Source organism: Pongo abelii, chromosome X (genome assembly GCF_028885655.2).
Source record: "Pongo abelii isolate AG06213 chromosome X, NHGRI_mPonAbe1-v2.0_pri, whole genome shotgun sequence".
NCBI lineage: Eukaryota > Metazoa > Chordata > Mammalia > Primates > Hominidae > Pongo > Pongo abelii.
In genome coordinates, this window is record NC_072008.2 from 38,804,932 (window position 1) to 38,825,043 (window position 20,112).

The window sequence follows — 20,112 nt, forward strand, 5'->3', positions numbered from 1 at the left end:
TCGCCTTTCTCCTCTGCTGGGGGTCTAAGCCTGCGCGGTATTGCGGACGCGGGCGGCGTTTCCCGCATGCGCAGTCACTGCCCGGCCCGGCTTTTTCAGTAGGAGCCCCGCGCGGTGCGCGCTCACGAGGCCTCCCGCGGCACGCGCCCCCGCCCCGCGCCGCCCCGCCCCGCCCCGCCTCTTCCCCCTCCCGCGCGCCCGCCCGCCGCCTGCCGCCGCCGCCGCCGCCGGAGCTCTGTAGTATGGCATCGAGGAGAATGGAGACCAAACCTGTGATAACCTGTCTCAAAACCCTCCTCATCATCTACTCCTTCGTCTTCTGGGTAAGTGCCCACGCCGGGCCGGTGGCCGAGTCGCTCTCCATCGGTCTGTATGATGATGCTCAGAGAAAAGAAGTGGGGAGGAAAACCCAAACCAAAAATCAAATCTCGGACCCCTCTTTAAGGAGACAGGCGCGGCGTGCTGGGTCGGGGATGCAGGATGGCAGGGTGCGGGTCGGGGCTGCTGGAACCCTAGACCTCGCTCCGCGCAGGCTGCAAGGGGCTGCGGAGTGTCGGTGACTGCAGGTTGTTGACCTTCCAAAAAAAATGTTAATGCATTAGTTTCTTTTATAATCTCCCGGGATAGGGTCAGCTCCTAGGGAAAGTTGCGGGTTTATTCGTCTGTTTTCCTCGCTGTACACCCTTCTCTCCCTTCCCCTACCAGCCTGTTCGCGGCTCCTCTTGGAGCTAACCTGTGGTCGGCTAGGAGAGGACATGGGAGCGTGGGGTTTAATCTCAGTTTCCCAGTTATTCCCGACCCCACGGGGCTGCGGGAGGGAGGCACCAGAAGCACCATGCCTGCCTGGCTGGGCAAGGGCGACCGAAGTCTCCCAAGCGCACGATGGGGAGCAGGCGTTGTTACCGCGTGGAGGCGCACGAAAGGGAGAGGGTCTTACATAAGCCGGGGGCATCTTTGAGGTTTCTTGGTGACCCAAGAGATGAGCCTTTGGATTCCTTTCCCACCTCCCTGCATCCTTACACTCCCTATCTGGTGGTTCTGTCACTGCATGAGCACAATCCGCAGCGCCCTGGCAGAAGGTCCCCTCCACTTGGTGATAGAGATAGCGCCCCAACTCTACTCCCCATCTATCCAGTGCTGCCGCTGGTCCTTGAAGCTCAATGCAGAAGGGTGACGTCACCCCTCAGCCAGGGCCGCGGGGGGCTGCGTGGTGCACCTCGCGGAGGGATGCGCCTTTCTATGCGGGGGAGGGGGGAGGAGGAGGGGGAGGGGGAGGAGGAGGGGGAGGGGGAGGAGGAGGACGAGGAGGAGGAGGAGGAGGAGGAGGAGGAGGAGGAGGAGGAGGGGGCTCCAGGCTTGTGCCTTACCTCATCCTGTTTGGCAAATCATGGCATCAGTGCAGGGCTGACACTGCAGTGATTCACTGAGAGAGGTGCGTGGTACTTAAAGACCATTCCCCGTTATTTCTCTTTTCGTGTAGATGACTCCGTCTTCCCTAGTTCCTTACTCCCATAATCAAGCTACAGCTACCCCGCAGGGGAATGAATATCGACCCTCTTCCCCCCTTGTCCCCCAAATCTGGGTCATTTTAGCTTCGACGGCAGTCATTTTGAAATCTGAGGCTCTGTAGGAAAAGCCAGTTCAACCTTTGGTTGTTTTCTTCTTGCACCCCCCACCCCCGCCACTCACCCACCACCACATATTAGCCCTAATTTTGCTTTGAAACTGGAGCACAGTGCTGTATGAGGTACCGAGAATCAACTAGATGGCAAACCGGACTGTTTGCAATGGTCAAGGAAGAAGCAGAGATTTATTGAGGATCAAAAATATTCCTAATGCACCCGGACATTTCCTTATCGCTGGCGTTGGTGGTTCTTCAAGTCGGGGAAGGTATGGACTCCCCAGACCACGCATACCAGGAGCTCTGCAATGAGCTAGGATAGATTAACTGGCATATTGCACAAGGCAAACACAGAAACGGACTTTATTTGGACTGACAACGACACAGGTTGAAATGTCTCAGTAGTGGAATTGTGAGCTATGCAGGGATCATATCATCTTATGCTCTGCCTGTAAAAAGCAATAACACATGCTGATTGCTGAAACTTCCCAGTAGACATTCCTGGGAACTGGTTTAGCTTTTTATGTGTTTCCTTAAATCTCTTTTTGTTTGGCCCTTTATCATTTACTTGACTTCCTATTTGTTACTGGAGTAAATCATATGGGGGGTATTTTTAGCTTCCTTAAAAATAAGGTTTACAGTGCACATGAAGAAATATTGTTCTTTCAGAATCACTGCAAGCTGGTAAAGAAGGGGGTCTTCCAGGCTGAGGCTTTTCATATGAACACTTTAACTCTCCTTGCTTACATTCCACCCCTATGAATCTAATTACTTAATGCCCCCAATACATCTTAAACAATCACTGCATTTTATGTCCTCTGGAAGTTCCTTGATGCCTTCATTTTAATTTTTTCTACTTTCAAGATTTTCATAGTCTTAAATGTTTACCTGGAACATTTTCAGTAGTTTAAATACCAAAGCCAGTTCTGGCTTTGGTTGTTGTAATCATTTCATACTTACAACCAAAAGAATAAGATCTCTTCGAATGTGTGAGGATATTTTAAACAAGACGTTATTTTTAAGTAGCCTTATTGAGGCATGATTCACATGCCATAAAAGCCACCTATTTAAAGTATACGATTCAGTGAGTTTTAGTATAAGTAGCACATTTTTTTTGTATATAAGTGGTATATATTTCTGTATATTCATAGATATGTGCAACCATCACCCCAGTCAATTTTAGAACATTGCATCATTTCACAAGAAACCCGTTTCTTTAGCTGTTATTCCGTTTACCCCCCAATTTCAACTTCCCACCCTCATGCCCACCCCCTGCCAGCCCTAAGCAACCACCACTTTCTGTCTCTAGAGATTTCCGTATTGCAGGCATTTCATATAAATGTAATCATACAATAGTTGCCCTTTTGTGACTGTTTTTTTCACTCAGCATAATTACTTCAAGGTTCATCCATGTTGTAGTGTATATCAGTACTTCATTCCTTTTTATGGTTGAATAATATTCCATTGGATGATTATAGCACATTTTGTTTATCCATTTGTCTGTTGGACATTTGAGTTGATTGGGTCATTTAGCTATCATGAATAATGGTGCTATAAACATTCATGTACAAATTTTTGTGTGAACATGTCTTCATTTCTATTGGGTATGTACCTGGGAGTTGAATTGCTAGGTCACATGGTAATTCTAAGTTTAATTGTTTGAAGAACTGCCAGCCTGTTTCACAAAGCAAAGCACTCGTTCCCTTTGACCATGAGGATTCCAATTTCTCCACATCCTTGCCAACATTTGTTATTGCCTGACTTTTTTATTATAGCCTTAGTAGGTGTGAAGGTGGTATCTCATTGTGGTTCTGGTATGAATTTCCCTGATGTGTAATGATGCTGAGTGTCTTTTTTATGTGCTTGTTGGTCATTTATCTTTCTTGAAGAAATATTTATTCCTATCCTTTGACCATCTTAAGATGTGGGGTTTTTATATATATATATTAAGTAGTAAGAGCCTTTTATATATTCTGGGTACAAGTCCCTTATCAGATACATGATTTACAAGTGTTTTCTCTTATTTTGTGGGTTATCTTTAGATGGTGTCCTTTGAAGTACAAAAGTTTATTTTTATGAAGTCCAGCTTACCTATTTTTTTTCTTTTTTTGTTTATGCTTTTGGTGTCATATTTGAGAATCCTTTGCCAAAACCAAGGTCACAAATATTTACCTGTTAAATGTTTATTTAATTATTTCTCAGTTCAGTAAATGCAGTTGGTAAATCTTTCTTCAGCACTTAGAACTATGTCTGGCACATAGTAAGTACTCAAATATTTGTCAAAACTTCTGGGATTATGCTAGGTAGTTTACAAAAAGATGACCTTGGTGGTCTTGTTTGTTTGTTTGTTTGAGGCAGAGTCTCGCTGTGTTGCCCAGGCTGGAGTGCAGTGGCGCAATCTCGGCTCACTGCAACCTCCGCCTCCTGGGTTCACGCCATTCTCCTGCCTCAGCCTCCTGAGTAGCTGGGACTACAGGTGTGTGCCACCACACCCAGCTAATTTTTGTATTTTTAGTAGAGATGGGGTTTCACCATGTGGGCCAGGATGGTCTCAATCCCTTGACCTCGTGATCTGCCCGCCTCAGCCTCCCAAAGTGCTGGGATTACAGGCGTGAGCCACCGCACCCGGCCGACCTTGGTGTTCTTTAAAGTGGAAGGTGGAGGAAAGATTAGACAGAATTATTTCCTTTGTGTTCGTGAGTTGTTTTAATAGGAATTTTTCCCTTTCTTTACCTTAATTTAGATTTAGAACTAGAAGGCATTTGAACTTAAAATGGTGGTAGAGCAGTAGCATCATAAAGGTTGACATACTTGAGCATATGTTAAGCCAGAAGTCTACACTTTTGAAAGAGAGATTATTGTTTTATCTGGCTTTCTCTTCTGTCTATAATCACACTCTCTCTCTGAGGTGTTTCTCTAAAGTGGTGGTTCTCAAAAGGGGGCAGTTTTGCCCTCCTCTCATATTTGGCAATGTCTGGAGACATTTTTGGCCATAGCTGGAGGGGAGGATGATACTGGCCTTTCATGGGTAGAGGCCACAGATGCTGCTAAACATCCTACAGTACACAAGACAACCTCTCACAACAAAGAATTGCCTTGCTCAAAATGTCAACACTGCCACCAACCTCTGCACTACTGGACTTACATAGCAGTAAGTCCTGTGAAGAAAAAATGGAGCGTTATGCAAAACTCTGTATATTTATTGGTGTTTGGAACCACCGTAGCAGAGCATGCGCAACACAATCACGTGAGAAGAAAAACATTCTCTATTGTGTACTATATAATTACTTGAAGGCAAAAGGTAGGTACCTCTTTATATAATTGTGTTCAAATGGATGGGATGATTTGTCTTTTGGTTAAATAATATCACCTGAATGCTGTGTAAACTGATCCTTCATTTCTCTTGATTTGTATGTTTTATTTTCAGGTTTATAGAAGAGGAGGGAAAAACACACCTAGGAGTAAGTTATCCTGTGCTTTAAAGACTAGCAAACAATGTCAGGCTCATAGTAGGTTTACTCACTAAATACTTATTTCCTTAATGAATGAATTAATTAATGAATAAATGAAATTTTATTGACTACTCTTGGGCTCAGTTATTTATTTCAACTCACCTCAATGGGGACTTTTTTTTAAAACAATGTTATTTCTAGTCTACCTGTAGTTATTTAAATGTGTTCCTCCAATAAATGTGTGAAAAGATGGAATAGCAGATTTTACAAGGACTTGCTTATCCTAATGATAGTTCAATCATTATATTTTTGTGATCACTTAGTTTGTCAGACATTTTGGTTATTTAAATTTTTAATTAGAATTTGTTAAGCGTGAATAAAAAAGATCTTGCCCTATATATATAACAAAATATCCTTTCTTCACAACCAATGTAACTGTTTCAAGATCAAGCAAAGAAATGTAATAAATATTTTGCTTACCAGGTGAATTTTTGTTTTATTTATACATTTTTAATGTATTTTAAATACTCATCTGAGTTCTAAGCTAAGATTTAAATCCACCATGTGTGAAGAGAAATTTCCCTTGCTTAATTCAAGTGTATATTGGGCCTGATTTCTTCCTTGATTATCTAAGGAGGTAATTAGCTTATCAATAGTGCTATCAAATTCTTCTATGGTAAAATATCAGCAATTTGTTTTTCATTTGAGAAACATCACTAATCTTTTTTGGAAAAATAATTTAAAACCATTTTTTTTTTTTTTTTTTGTCCAGAAAGTTTAGGTACTTGAGATATAAATAGAGGGAAAAATCTTAAAGAGCAACTCCTAACATTTTAAAGAGTGTTTGAATTTGGGCACTGTATTAGTCTGTTCTTAAGCTGCTAATAAAGACATATCTGGGACTGTGTAATTTATAAAGGAAAGGGGTTTAATTGACTCACAGTTCCACATGGCTGGGGAGGCCCCAAAATCATGGCTGAAGGCGAATGAGCAGCAAAGTTACATCTTACACGGTGGTAGGGAGGCGAGCTTGTGCAGGGGAACTCCCATTTATAAAACCATCAGATCTTGTGAGACTTATTCACTATCACGAGAACAGCATGGGAAAAACCTACCTTCATGATTCAATTATCTCCCACTGGGTCCCTCCCACAACAAGTGGAAATTATGGGAGCTACAATTCAAAATGAGATTTGAGTGGGGACACAGCCAAACCGTATCAGGCACATACTTTAGTTTATAGTTATTCTTTTGCACATCAATACGATTCAATCATTCACTGAATGTCTATTACATGTCAGGTATCGAGTAGTCAATAGAATGTGTACCAACGTTTACTAGCTGCTGCTTTTGGCATTTTACCTGCATTTTAAAATAACACATGTATTCTATTTCTCAACTTTTCAGTTTTAGATGTTATGTACTGTCTTCCCACTACAGAAGATGAAGATTTAGCCCTCCTGCCCCTTTCTCCCATACTCTTATCTTCCATATATTGTAGTAGACCCTAATATATCATTTTATCGTTGTCATATTTTGGTTAGAGTGGTCGTCAGTGATTTCATTAACATGACTAGGTAAACCTAGTCACAGCTGAGCCATGTAGTGTGTATATTATGATTACTTGCATAGCTTTTTGTTTTCTCTGCAGTTAGGAATTGCCTTGTTTGGTCCTTTGCTTTTTAGTTGCCATGCTCACTCCTAATTTATCCCTGTACTTTCCCCAAGATCTGTTTCTTCACTCAGTCTGTTCAAACACTTCATGTGTCATATCAGATTCTTGTTCTTGGAGGCATTTCTCCCAAAGCTTTCTGATCTTTAATCTGGACTAGTATTTTCTGGGCCTTTGAAACAGTGGACATCAATATAGTCTCCCTTCACCATCATCCTGGTGAATCCTGTCTCCTTTTACGTTGGATCCTCGGTTTTTGAGATGTCATGTCTTTCTCTTCCTTGGTGTTTTTTGTTTTTTTTTTTTTTCATTTTGGTAGAGCAAGTTTAATAATTTTCTGGAAAAAATGATGTATTGGGGTTAATTTTTTGAGCTCTTACAGGTATGAAAATCTTATTTTTCTCTTAATTTGATCGTTTGGCTTAGTGTAGAATTGTAGTTTGGAAATCATTTATCCTCAGAATTTTTCTGTCTCTCCCTATTCCAAGTCTTGTTCTTGTTGTTAGTGTTGAGAAATCAGATGTTATTCTGATTCTTCTTGAATCCTGCTTTTCTTCTCTGAAAGTTGTTATGATCTCTTGCTTGCTCTGAAATTTCACAACAATATGCTCTGGTATATGTCTATTTTTAACTATTTCCTGGGTACTCTTTCAATCTGGAAATTTTCTGTATACCTTTCAATCTGGTCCTTGAGTTTGGGGAAATTTTCTTTTGTTTTTTGTTTTCTTTACCTTCATTTTTTTCTGTCCTATTTGGATGTTGGACCTCCTAGACTAATCTTCTAATTTTCTCCCCTTCTATTTTCTACCTCTTTTTCTTTTTGTTCTATTTCTGGGAGATCACTTCCACTTTATCTTGCTGCTATTGCATTTTTCATTTGTTTCATATGTTAATTTCTAGAAGCTTCTTTTTGAGGTCTGAATGTTCTTTTTTTCTAGCATTCTCTTTTTGTTTCATGAGTGTAATATAGTTTTAATATCTCTCTGAAAATATTAGTAATTTTTTTGAGTTTGCTTCTTCCTGCATAGTTTCCTTCAGACTGTTCTGTTTTCTGGCATATTACAGGCTTACCTCAAATTTATGGTCATGTTTTGCTCTCTTTTCTGTACATGTTTAAGAGGGGGCACTATGAAGCTGATTGGAAACTCTTAGCCTAAAGTACGTGTTTATCAATTGTAATTTGGGTGATTTGGCTGGGCAGTTGAGTTTTAGGACCAAGGTCAATATCTTTAGGTCTTTTCTTTTGGTCTCATCAGATATCCTACAGAAGAATCTTCTAATTGCTCTCTGAGTAAAGAAGGTGAGAATATAGAAGTCTCTATATACAGTATATAAACCTTTGCTTAAGCTCCTGTTTCCGGTGTAGAATCCATGTCCACTGTGCTTATATTCACCAGTTCAGAGACCATCTCTTTCACCCTCCAAAGAATAAATATCTGAACCTATAGTAGAATGAGTAGAAGCCAGAGACAGGAAGTTGGTGGCGGGGGTGGGGGTGAGGAATCGAATTGTTTTTCGAAAAACTCTTACTGGAACCTACTTATTTTAGCTCTCCTTTCCTCCCTACTTCCACGTGTGCGTGGAGCTGCTAACCCCTGAGTCTTTTGGGGATGTTTGGGTGCAAATATTTTATTTTGTGCTTCTCTCACAGCTGCCATAAGATTTGGCTTTTTCTCAGCTTTGAAGAGATCATTGTGGTTGTCTCCTCTCTTTGTTATTGTAGGTTAAAAACATTCTTTTAGTGTCATTTCAGTGGAGTTTTGGGAGATAGCCAAGGTAAATGGATGTGTTCAATCTGTCATCTTTAACTGGAAGTCCTTTATATCTTTATCTCTACATCAGATGGTACTAATTAAATACCCAGTTGATTGTGAGTGATTGAATAGAGCATCTAAAACAGCAATAGTCGGGCTATTCTAATAAATATTGGTACCCAGTTTTCAATTTTTAAAAAGCTTTTGGATTTCAAGGGAAGTGTTCTAAGTTGGAACAGGCTTACTAAGACACATCCTCTGTAAGGTCATCTGGTCATCAGCGACTGGACAAATGGAAATGAAGCTCTGAAGGTTGCTGCTGCTTTTTCTGCCCTTCTTATTTCTTCCCACCAGATGAAGTCCCATGTGTCTTCTGACCTAATTCAGACCTTGCTGGATTAATTTAGTGTTTATAGTGTGGTGTGTGTGTTGGGGAGAGGACCTTGATGTTAAACTGATTATTGCTTGGCTATTTTTCTTTTACTACAGTGATAACCCTTCATGGTTATTATGGGACTTGTACATTATAATCTGGAGTTTTTTCTTATTTTATCAACTTAATTTACCATATGCAATATACAGTTAGGATGTGTGAACTACCTTTTATAACATTTGGGGAACATTAAGTCTTTTTCACTTAGTCGTTGCTTAGAAATTAGCTGAATTTTGGTCTAAATAGAATGAAATACTCTTCTCCATTCTAATCACAACTAGAGTTCTTGATTTGACCCTATTGTGAGTTGCATTACTTATTCAGTGATTGTTCTTTATATACTGCTTTAAGTAAGCACCTCAGAAGGTGCTGAAAATTGAAAGTCATTGTGACTGTGTTTCTTTGTTTAAACATGTTAAACTCTTGACATAGATGACTAATGCACTGCTAAACCCATTTGAAACACACTTTAAAAATATATTCTTATGTCTTTTTCTCCTTTAGTTCCATTACAGCAGCTTCCAGTCTGAGTTACCTCCTCATTGCAAGCAGATTTTTGGAATGCTGCTCTTAAATTTCTTATTTTGGCTGTTACTCCCCTTGCCATGACAGAATGATTTTCATTCTTGGCTGAACATTTTTTTCATCTTACTGCAGAACCCCACTATTCATCAAGAAAAGGATGTAGAGGAAAAACGAGAGGGTTTTCTTTGTTTTGTTTTTCCTTTTGGTTATTTGATCAGTTAAACAGTTAAAACAGCATTTTATTTATTTGTTTATTGCCTTTTAAAACATTTATTATTACTTTTATAGATTTAGGGAATACAAGTGCAGTTTTGTTACATATATATATTGCATAGTGGTGAAGTCTGGGCTTTTAGTGTAAAGCATTTAAAATAGTTTAAACATCACATTTTGACTCTGGAAGATTTTCTTTGGTGCTTTCTGCAAGATATAGTGGGATTTTCGCATCATCATCTGTTTCTAGGAGAAATTCCAGGTGCCTTATACTAGAGGATGATGAGATGAGTCAGACACAGGTACTGGTGAACAGTCTAGATGAGTGATTCTCACCCTGTTTGCCCATAGAATTGCCTAAGGGGCCCTAAAGAAGATACTTAGACCCCATCCTAAGAGATTCTGATTCAGTTGGTCTGGATGGAGTGCCAGAATTGATATGCTAAAATATGCTCCCAGGTGGTTCAGCTGTGCAATTAGGATTGAGAAACATTGATCCAGGGAGAACTCAGTAGATAATAGCAGGCTTGGTTCACTTGAGCCTCCTGGATCTGCAGGTAGCTACGGAGTATCTAACCTAGTACTGGCAATATTAATTTGGTCTTCGTTGCCTGAGAGTCTGGAACCAGGCCTGCAGTGTCTTTCAGTAAACCAAAATGGCCTTGCACTCTTAGGAGACCATGCTAATCATTCCTGACTAAAGCAATGTGTATCAGAATCACCAAGGACATTTAAAAACACAGATTCTCAGTCCTATCTCATAGAGTTTAAGTTTTAATTGATATGAAGAGAAACCTGGGTGTGTGAGTTTAAAAAAAAAAAAATCCCAAGGTGATTCTGATTCCTGGGATGTAGCTCTATGGGGCTGTGATGCCATTTGATATAAATGAGTTCTTACCTCATGAATGCTTTCCTATGATATGATCTGTGGTACCATAAAGCTAAATTGAGGAGAGTATTCCACAAAACAAGATGTAGTCAATGTAGCATTTTTCTTACCCACTTAATTGGTCTTTGGCAAGGGTCTTCAAGTGAACTCTTGGAGTTTGGAGTAGTTTCCATTCCTTAGGGGGAATCTATTTTTTTTCACAGATGTTCTGAGAAGTTAGGGAAAAGTCTTGGTTTGTCAAAGAGAGACCATAATCCAACATGTAAAACAAAACCCAGAATTCATTACTTACCAAAGTAAGAGACAGCTGTGTTAAGCATAGTCTGTGAGTGAAGCAGATTATTGATCTTTTTGGGAAACATAGTGGTGTTTTGGTTACAGAGGCATGAGTGGTTGAACTTGACTTTAGAAGCATGGCTATTTGAGTGAGACTACTGTTGATTGACTCTGAGAAGCATGTTCACTGCAGTGTGTCTGCTGCTGATTGGCTGACCTTGAATTGTGTGAAGCTCATTGTAATTGGCTTCCAGAAGTGTATTCCCTGAAGCAAGTTGAGTTGTCATTGATGATTAGTCTGAGGTGAATTGCCCTCAATCAAATAGGTTTAAAAGTTGGTGCTGGTGGTTACTAGTTACCATGGCTATTGAATAATCAATCTTTTTCTCACCAGTAATACAGAGACTTTTATTCTTACCTCAGACTGCTATTCTTCTTAGTGAAATGAAGTTGCTTCTGCACCTCAATTCCCATTCATTCTTCAAACATCATCATGATGATGTGTAGAACTCCTGGATCAGTTCATTGTTCTAATCACTCCATAAATACTAATTGATTGTTTATGATTTCCAGGGATTAGACTAGGACTTCACAAAGGTATACCCCTTTGGGGTTGAAAAGGAACCCAAAGCTTGATAAGACTGTGAAAAATGTTGCTAAACATCCCTTCTACATCCCCATCTCTATTTGGGTTAAAGTTCTGTTTCTGGTGAAGCTTTTGTGGACTTCTAGCTCCTCCAGATTTCTGTTTCATATTTTGAACTGTATCACTCACTTGATATTCTTTTAACCATTGCATTCTATTGCAGAGGATTTAAAATTAGACTTAATGTGAAGTCTCAGCTAGTACGTTTGCTGTGTGACCTTAGGCAAATCACTTATTCTCTCTGAGCCCCAGTTTCCTCTTTAGAATTGAGGATATCTGTGATTACCCACCTCAGTCAAGTGTTGAGGGTCAAATAACATTCAAGTGCTTTATAAACTAAAGTGTGATACATATATATTTTGGCAACATTATTCCTTAGGGCATAAAGTGTTTCTTTCCTAGTTTCTTGTACATGAGAGGTACTGTATCAATACTTGTTAAATGAATAAATTGGTCAGAATATTCCCCATCCTGGAAATTAAGAATGATTCACTTTTAGGGTTTTATAGTTTGCTACCAAAGAGAGCTGAGTTAACAGAGTGGTTTGAACAGGAACCAAAAATAGGACTCACTGAGTTTGGTCCTGTCATTGGGATAAAGGTATTCCTATCTAGGATGAATAAATATAAGTCTGACACTTAGAGTCAAATGAGGAATTGGTGACTTCCATCATTCTTTTTAAAATAAGCTTTTCTTTTTGGAACAGCTTTAAGTTTACAGAAAAATTATAGAGATAGTGCATAGAGTTCCCATATATCATACCACCATTTTTCCCTATTACTAACAGCTTACATTAATATGATACATTTGTTATAGTTAATCAATATTGATAAATTTTAATTATCAGAAGTCCATGCTTCATTCCTATTTCATTCGTTTTAACCTAATATCCTTTTTCTGTTACAGGCTACCCCATATTACATTTAGTAGTCATGTCTCCTTAGGCTCCCCTTGGCTGTGACAATTTCTCAGACTTTTCTTGTTTTTGACTGTTAACAGTTTTGAGGAGTACTGCTGATGCATTTTGTAGAATGTCCCTCAATTTGGATTTGCCTGATGTTTTTTTCATGATTAGAATGTAGTTATGTGCTCTGGGGAAGAAGACCACAGAGGTAAAGTGCTATTTCAATCATATCATGTTAAGGATACATACCACCAACATTATTTATCACTGTTGATATTGACTTTGATCACCGGGGTGAGATAATTTGTCAGGTTTCTCCACCGTAAAGTTGCTCTTTCCCCGCTTCTCATATGGTACTCTTTCAAAGAAAATCACAATGCACAGTCCACGCTTATGTGGAGAGTTATGTTCTACCTCCTTAAGAGTGGAGTATCTACCATTATCTTTATTAACAAAGATGATTTTCATTCAACAAATGTTAAAACCAACAGTAAGTATTTGTTTAAACAAGTGGTAAAATACTAAAATTATTTGAGCCAATCAGAAACTGGACAGAGATTCTTGTTTACCATTATTATTTATGACTTGGTTTATCTAGCAAATGCAGTAAGAAAAAATTAACATTGGAGAAAGAGATAAAATTATCTTTTTACAGATGTAGTTGTTGTAAACTAAATAACCCAAGAGATGTTAGGAAAAAACTACTAAGAGAATTTGATAAGATGGATGGATGTAAGAGAAATATACAACAATTAATTTCTTTTTATTATTTTAGCATAAGCCTTAGGAAAGAGAGGAAGGCATTTCATTCACAGCAGCAACAGAAATCATAATTACTTCAGAAAAAAGTTAATAAGAAAGGCAAGGCTCTTATATGAAGAACAATAAAATCCTATCTTGGGTCATAAAATGAGATCTGAACAGATTAAATGATACCAGATGTTCTTGGGTGGGGAAATTTAGTATCATAAAAATATCAGTTTTCTAAAAATGTTTTTAATGTATTTCCCAATAGAATACTGACAGGATTTGGGGGAGGGGGGAGGAGATGGTACTTGATAAAACTATATTGTTTACATAGAAGAATAAATACCTGAGAAATCAAGAGATATTTTGGGGAGGAAAAGGAAGTATATGCCTTATTATCAGAATATACTATTGTGGCAGATAGACTATAAGATGTCCCCCATAATCTCACCTCCTGATATTCATGCCCTTGTTTAATCCACTCTGCTTGGGTGTGGGTAAGACCTGAGACTGTCATCTAATTAATAGAATATAATGAAGTGATCAAATGCATATGACTATGTATGCATGATTTTATTACATAAGATTTTAAAGTCTATCTTGCTGAAAGACTCTGTTCCTTTCTGGCTTTGAAGAATCAAACTTTTATGTTATGAACTGCCCTGTAGAGAGGGCCACATGACAAGGAACTCAGGGCAATCTCTGGCTGACAGCTAGCAAGAAACTAAGGCCCTCTGTAACCAGCAAGCAACTGAATGCTGCCAATAGTCAAATGATCTGGGAAGCAGATTCTTCCCCATTTGTACCTCAGATGAGACTACAGCCCTGCCTGATGCTTTGATCGAAGCTTTGCAAGGCCCTGAAACAGAAGCCTCAGCTAAGCTATGCCCAGATTTTTGACCCACAGAAACTATGAGATAATAAATGTGTTTTGTTTTGAGCTTCTACATTTGTGGTAATATTGTTATGGAGCAATACAAAATTAATACAACTATATAATCAATTCAATATGATGTTTGCTTAGAAATACATAGGTCGGTGGAACAATGAAGAATCCAGAAATAAATTCTAGTGAATATGATTTAATAAATGAAAAGGAGCATTCATTTCAGTGACAGAAACTAGATTTAAACGATCCTGATACTATGGGATATCTATATGTGGGAAAATAAAATTGGAGCCCTCACTTAGATGATATGAAAACTTCCAATTAGTTTAAATGCTCAAATATAAAAATAAAATCCTGTGAGAAAATGTACATACCATATGTACAAATTAGGAGAGAGACTGCCTTATGTAAGCTGGAAATTTGGAAGCAATTAAATAAAAAATAAATGTGTTTGGTTATAAAATTTTTAAAAATTATGTGACAAAAGGTACAATAAAGTCAAACAGTTGTAGTGGGATAAAAAGCTTGTCAGACTATTAATTAATATACTGCTTCCTTCATTCAGAAAGCTTTGTTTAAAAAAAAGTCTGTTTACTTTCTGGTACAAACTTCTTCTCAATGTGGACTGACAACAGTTTGCTGACCAGACACTGGTTTGTCCACTAACCACACTTTGGGAATTATTGCTCTAGAGAAGTGGTAGGCAAACATTTTCTGTAAAGGGCCAGATAGCAAATATTTTATTTTATTTATATTGTGGGCCATATAGTCTCTGTTGCAACTAGTCACCTTTGCCATTGTAGTGTGAAAGCAGCATAGACAATATGTAAATGAATGAGTAAGGCTATAGTCCAATAAAACTTTATTTGCAGCCAGATTTGACCCATGGGCTACAATTTGCTGATTCCTGTTCTAGGGGATATAACTAGAAGGAAAGTCCGATCCTTACCCTCAAGAATTAAAATCTAAAGTTTAATATGGGCCTATGGGAGTGGGAATGAAGAAAGCCTCATGATTTTTATCTTGAAAGAGCTGGTAACGTACTGTCCAATAAATTAACCACCTGAGCACTTCAAATGTGGATAGTCCAAACTTGGGATGTCTCTACATGTAAAATAAATACCAGACTTTTAAGAGTTAGTATGAACACTGTAAAATATCTCATTTTTTACATTAATTGCATGTTGAAATGGTAATATTTTGGATATAGTGGTTTAAATATACTAGTAAGATTAATTTCACCAGTTTCTTTTTACTTTGAATGTGATTTTTGATTGAAGCTTTGTAATACCCTAATTTAAAGTTAGATATGTGGCGCTTGGATAGCAATGAACTGTAAGAGAGAGAGCTTGTGGGGCTGGGGAATTTGGAAAGGTCATGTGGACAGAGTTCACTTGGAGAATGACAGGATTTTGACAAGTGGTTCTTGGAGAGGATAATGAAGGCTATCAGCAGAATGGTTTCTGTGTTTAGGACAGGAATAAGTTTAGCTGTAATAAAAAGTGAGGCATGCAGCAAGTCTAGGTAAGTAGGAATAAGCCTTATTGTGGGTTGATTGCATGAGTTAGGGTTTTGGGCCTGCTTTGGCCAGTAGGTGAAGACTAGTCCATACTTTTGAGCAGAGAGTGGTAACTTTGGGAGCTACACTTTGCAGGCCTAATCTGGAAGTAGTAAGTTGGTTGGGTTGAAATAAGAAAAGCAAGAAGTGGTGAAACCAGGTTAACTAGGTAAGAATGAAGGTCTAATATAGGGTGACAATGGGAATGAAGAATGGAGGACAGGGGACAGCTACTTCATGATGTGGCAAGAATATTTGTGAGAGAGAACCCCAGTATTCTGTGCTTAAAGAGCATGGATGATGGTGATACTCTCATGAAAATGCAGACCTTAGAAAAAGCGGGTTTGAGACTAATATGATGTGTTCCATTTTGCATGTGTTTAGTTTGAGACAAAGGTAGATTTAAAAGATAGGCTGGTTCTCAGAAGCTTGTTTGACTATATTTTTCATTGATAGAGGTGACCCTAGGAAATTATTTATTTTTGACCATCTCTATACTTCCTGACCCTCCCCACCATCTGCCATGGTCACAGTTGATTGACCTGGAGAGCAGATCTGACCTTTAAATATTTGTTTGTTGGGTGTTCAGTGGAACTTGAGATAATCAGCCTTGTAAGATCTGAATGGAGAAGTTCTTTTTTAGGCATTCAAACTCAAGATATTCATGTCCTTTGTAGGGACATGGATGACGCTGGAAACCATCATTCTCAGCAAACTATTGCAAGGACAAAAAACCAAACACCGCATGTTCTCACTCATAGGTGGGAATTGAACAATGAGAACACATGGACACAGAAAGGGGAACATCACACACCGGGGACTGTTGTGGGGTGGGGGTGGGGGGAGGGATAGCATTAGGTGATATACCTAATGCTAAATGATGAGTTAATGGGTGCAGCACACCAACATGGCACATGTATACATATGTAACAAACCTGCATGTTGTGCACATGTACCCTAAAACTTAAAGTATAATAATTTTAAAAAAAAAAAAGAGACGTGGTTGGTGTAGGGGCAGAAGGAGAAAGTGACCCAGAGAAGTAGCAGAGACATGTGAGTGGTGAACAGCTGGAGTTGGACCAGTGAACTCCTGGTCACTAGACTGTGTAGGCCCCTGGACAGCTCTACTGCAGCCCATGCTTTTCCCTTCTGGCCTGAAGAGTGGCTTTTCATAGTTGGGATGAGGCCTGGCTGAGTGGGTATGATTCCTAGCCGCCTCATTTCCTCCTCTCTTAAACCCCCTTGGCTAACCAAAATGGGTGATCAGGTAGATGTTTGAAGTGGCTAGAAAGGCAGGATTGGAATTAAAGGAGGGGGTTGGGGTGGAGATACAAAGTTGTGAAAGGCCATATGTTCATTTAAGAGGCATAAGATAGTAAATGGTATTCTTTTCAACTGCACAGTAAGCCCGGAGTTCTAAATGCAGTTAATGCTGAGTTGCTTGCTGATAATAGGTGTAATAGGTACAGAAAAGCATTTGGCCGGCAGCATTAATGGATGCCTATGATTCCAGTAAAGACTTGTCTAAGGGATAAAGGTTCTCCTACAGGGTAAGAGCAAGTTACTTATTAATCTCCTTAACAGCTGCTGCTGTATTTGGGAAGGGAGGCTGCAGGGTGTTTTAGTTTATATCCTTCAGAGATGTTTTGAGGACAAACAAGTAACTGCTTGGTATGTTGTGTTTTTCAAAAGATAGCCCTGGTATACAGAGGTGGTAGGTAGCCTGAGGGTTATGTAAATGACTTAGAACAGGCCGCTCTTTGAGTGGTGCCTCAATGAGCACTTTGGGGGGCTTTTTTCTCATTTAGATGACAAATGGAGGAAAGGTACACTTCTCCACATCACTGGAAATTCAGTCTTTTAAATTAAGATGTTAGAAGTGAACTCTGAGATATAGCATGCTAATAATTTTGAGACAAAAAAATACAGGAAAAGAAAGGTACATAGGTGAATATTGTACTAAAAACACTGTTCAAATGAGCTATCTACAAATTACATATATATGCATATGTTATATATGTACACATGTATACATATACACATATGTATGGGTGTACATATGTGTATATGTATTACGTATACATGTGTATATGTGTATATGTACATGTACACATGTATACATATACACATGTATGGGTGTACATATGTGTATATGTATTATGTACATATATGTGTACATATGTGTATATGTATTATGTACACACATATATACATAAATATATGGCAAGCCATTTTTGTAAAGAAAACAATGCATGTAACAAATCCTGAGGGGGATCCACATCAAATGTTAATAGCTGTGGTTGGGTGATAAGACAATTAATAGACTACTCCTTTCTGTGTGCTTTTCTTCTCCAAGGTTTTTTCCTCCTTTTGTATATAACATGAACTACTTTCGTAATGAAGAGAACCGTTAATTCTTTTTTAAAAAATCAGAATAACTCTGGACATTTTCTAGTATATAACTTTATGTCTCAAAGATAGCGTGCCTTTATTTTTTACCACATCATCTCATTTGTAATGTATTTTACGGATTTGATTAAATTAATGCAAGGCCGAGCATGGTGGCTCACACCTGTAATACCAGCACTTTGGGAGGCTGAGGCGGGCAGACCACATGAGGTCAGGAGTTTGAGACCAGCCTGGCCAACATGGTAAAACCCCGTCTCTACTAAAAAAAAATACAAAAATTAGCCAGGTGTGGTGGCATGCACCTGTAATCCCAGCTACTCAGGAGGCTGAGGTAGGAGAATCACTTGAACCTGAGAGGCAGAGGTTGCAGTGAGCCAAGATTGTGCCACTGCACTCCAGCCTGGGTGACAGAGCGAGACTGTGTCTCAAAAAAAAAAAAATAATAATAATGCAAAGCAAAAATGCATTAACTTGGTTTTTAAGCCTTGTCTCTTCAAAATAAAGAATTTTATTTTGTTCCTATTAGGCATTTAAATTTTTTGGTGATGTATTTCAAATGTAATCCTAAAACAGAGAACGATATGATAATTTTCTGTGTATCTACTAACTAAATAGTGTATCTACTACTACACCTACTAGATAGTAGATTTTGGCATTATGCCTTATTTGCCTCAGGTATTCAGTTTTTAAAGAAAGATGAAAAATTTACAGTTGATGCCCCTACATCTCCTCCTCTCTGTCATAAATTCAGAGTTTATCAGTTGGGCTTATTTTTATACACATATTAACATTTACATATCTATAATTATTATACAGTATTTTCATATTTTAAAACTATAAATGAATCATGCCATGCATATTGTTTTGAAACTTGCATTTTTGCTCAACATTGTTTAATATGTTTCCATGTCGACAGACCTGGCTTTAGTTTAGAGGCTGGCAAACTTTGGCCTGTGAGCTAAATCTAGCCAGCCACCTCTTTTTGTAAATAAACTTTATGTATTGTCTATGGCTGCTTTTACACCAAAACAGCAGAGTTGAATAGCTACAACAGAGACTGTATGACCCAGAAAGCCTAAAATATTTACTATCTGGCCCTTTACAGAAGAAGTTTGCCAACCCCTAGTCTAGTTCATTCTTTGTGAGAGGGTCTCCAGTGTAGCCTATTGAACATTAAACAATTTGGCTTTTATACATTTTGTCCCCGTTTTCCATACTTAGCAAAAAAATAAAAATAAATTTAAGGCAGCTATGCGCTCTGTTCCTAGATGTTTTATTTAGTGGTTTTGGAGAGAGAAGATACTTTTATTCTTGATTTAGTTTTTCTCAAAGTGGATTATTATTGCTTGAAGAGAGAAAAGGGCTGTGTGGTCCACGTGGAGCAAAATGAGAGTTATGAATTTTTCTGTCAGCAACAAAGGAGTAACCACTGCATGCAGTTAACTGTCTTAGGTTATGGTGATGTTGTTACTACAATTAATAGCTACTACTATTATCATTGAGCATTTAATAAAGGTCAAGGATAGTACTAAGCACTCCACGTGCATTATCTTGTTTATTCCTTGTAACAATCTATTGAGGAAGTAATTACTCCTCATTTTGAGGGGAGGCAGCTGAGGTCCAGAGTGCGCCCCAAGGTCGTGTTTAAAGTGAGGTTTCAACTTGGACCTCTCCAGCCCCACTGAACCCAGTGCATGATTCCAGGAGTACAGTTCTCCGGGGTAAACCTTTGAAGAGATGGGTTAGAGGGTACTCTTTGAGAATCCCTGCTGCCTCAAGGGATAAATTCTCACTGACTCCAGACTTGGCTTCTAAAATCTGGCCAAGGCTTGATGCACAAGGGAGAAGCCTCTGTTTTCCACAAAGGTCAAAGTTTACAACTGTAGTGGGGATAGTTATCCCACATGGCTCCTTTGTAGAAAACTGAGGCAAGGTCCATCTTGTCACATTTTTTGCTATTGTCCCAGCTCAAAACTTCAGTTTCTCAAGGTTTACATGTAGTGGATGCTGGAGATGGTCCAAGGGACCTTAATGTCAGGCCCAGTGCTCTTGCGAGCAACTGAGCAACTGCTCATTCACTTTCAAAGGTTTGAATCTTGTGCTAGTCTGTTCTCACACTGCTAA

The 20,112-nt window shown here is 38.9% G+C and overlaps 1 protein-coding gene across 1 annotated transcript in view; it reads left to right on the plus strand.

The window, feature by feature from the left end:
• The first annotated feature begins 205 nt into the window (after window positions 1–205).
• TSPAN7 (tetraspanin 7) overlaps window positions 206–20,112 on the plus strand; it is a 126,469-nt gene continuing 106,562 nt past the window's right edge. The window contains exon 1 of the mRNA XM_009234722.3: window positions 206–323. Coding sequence (XP_009232997.2) covers window positions 243–323 — 81 coding nt within the window. The 5' untranslated portion in view covers window positions 206–242. The remainder of the gene's footprint in view (window positions 324–20,112) is intronic.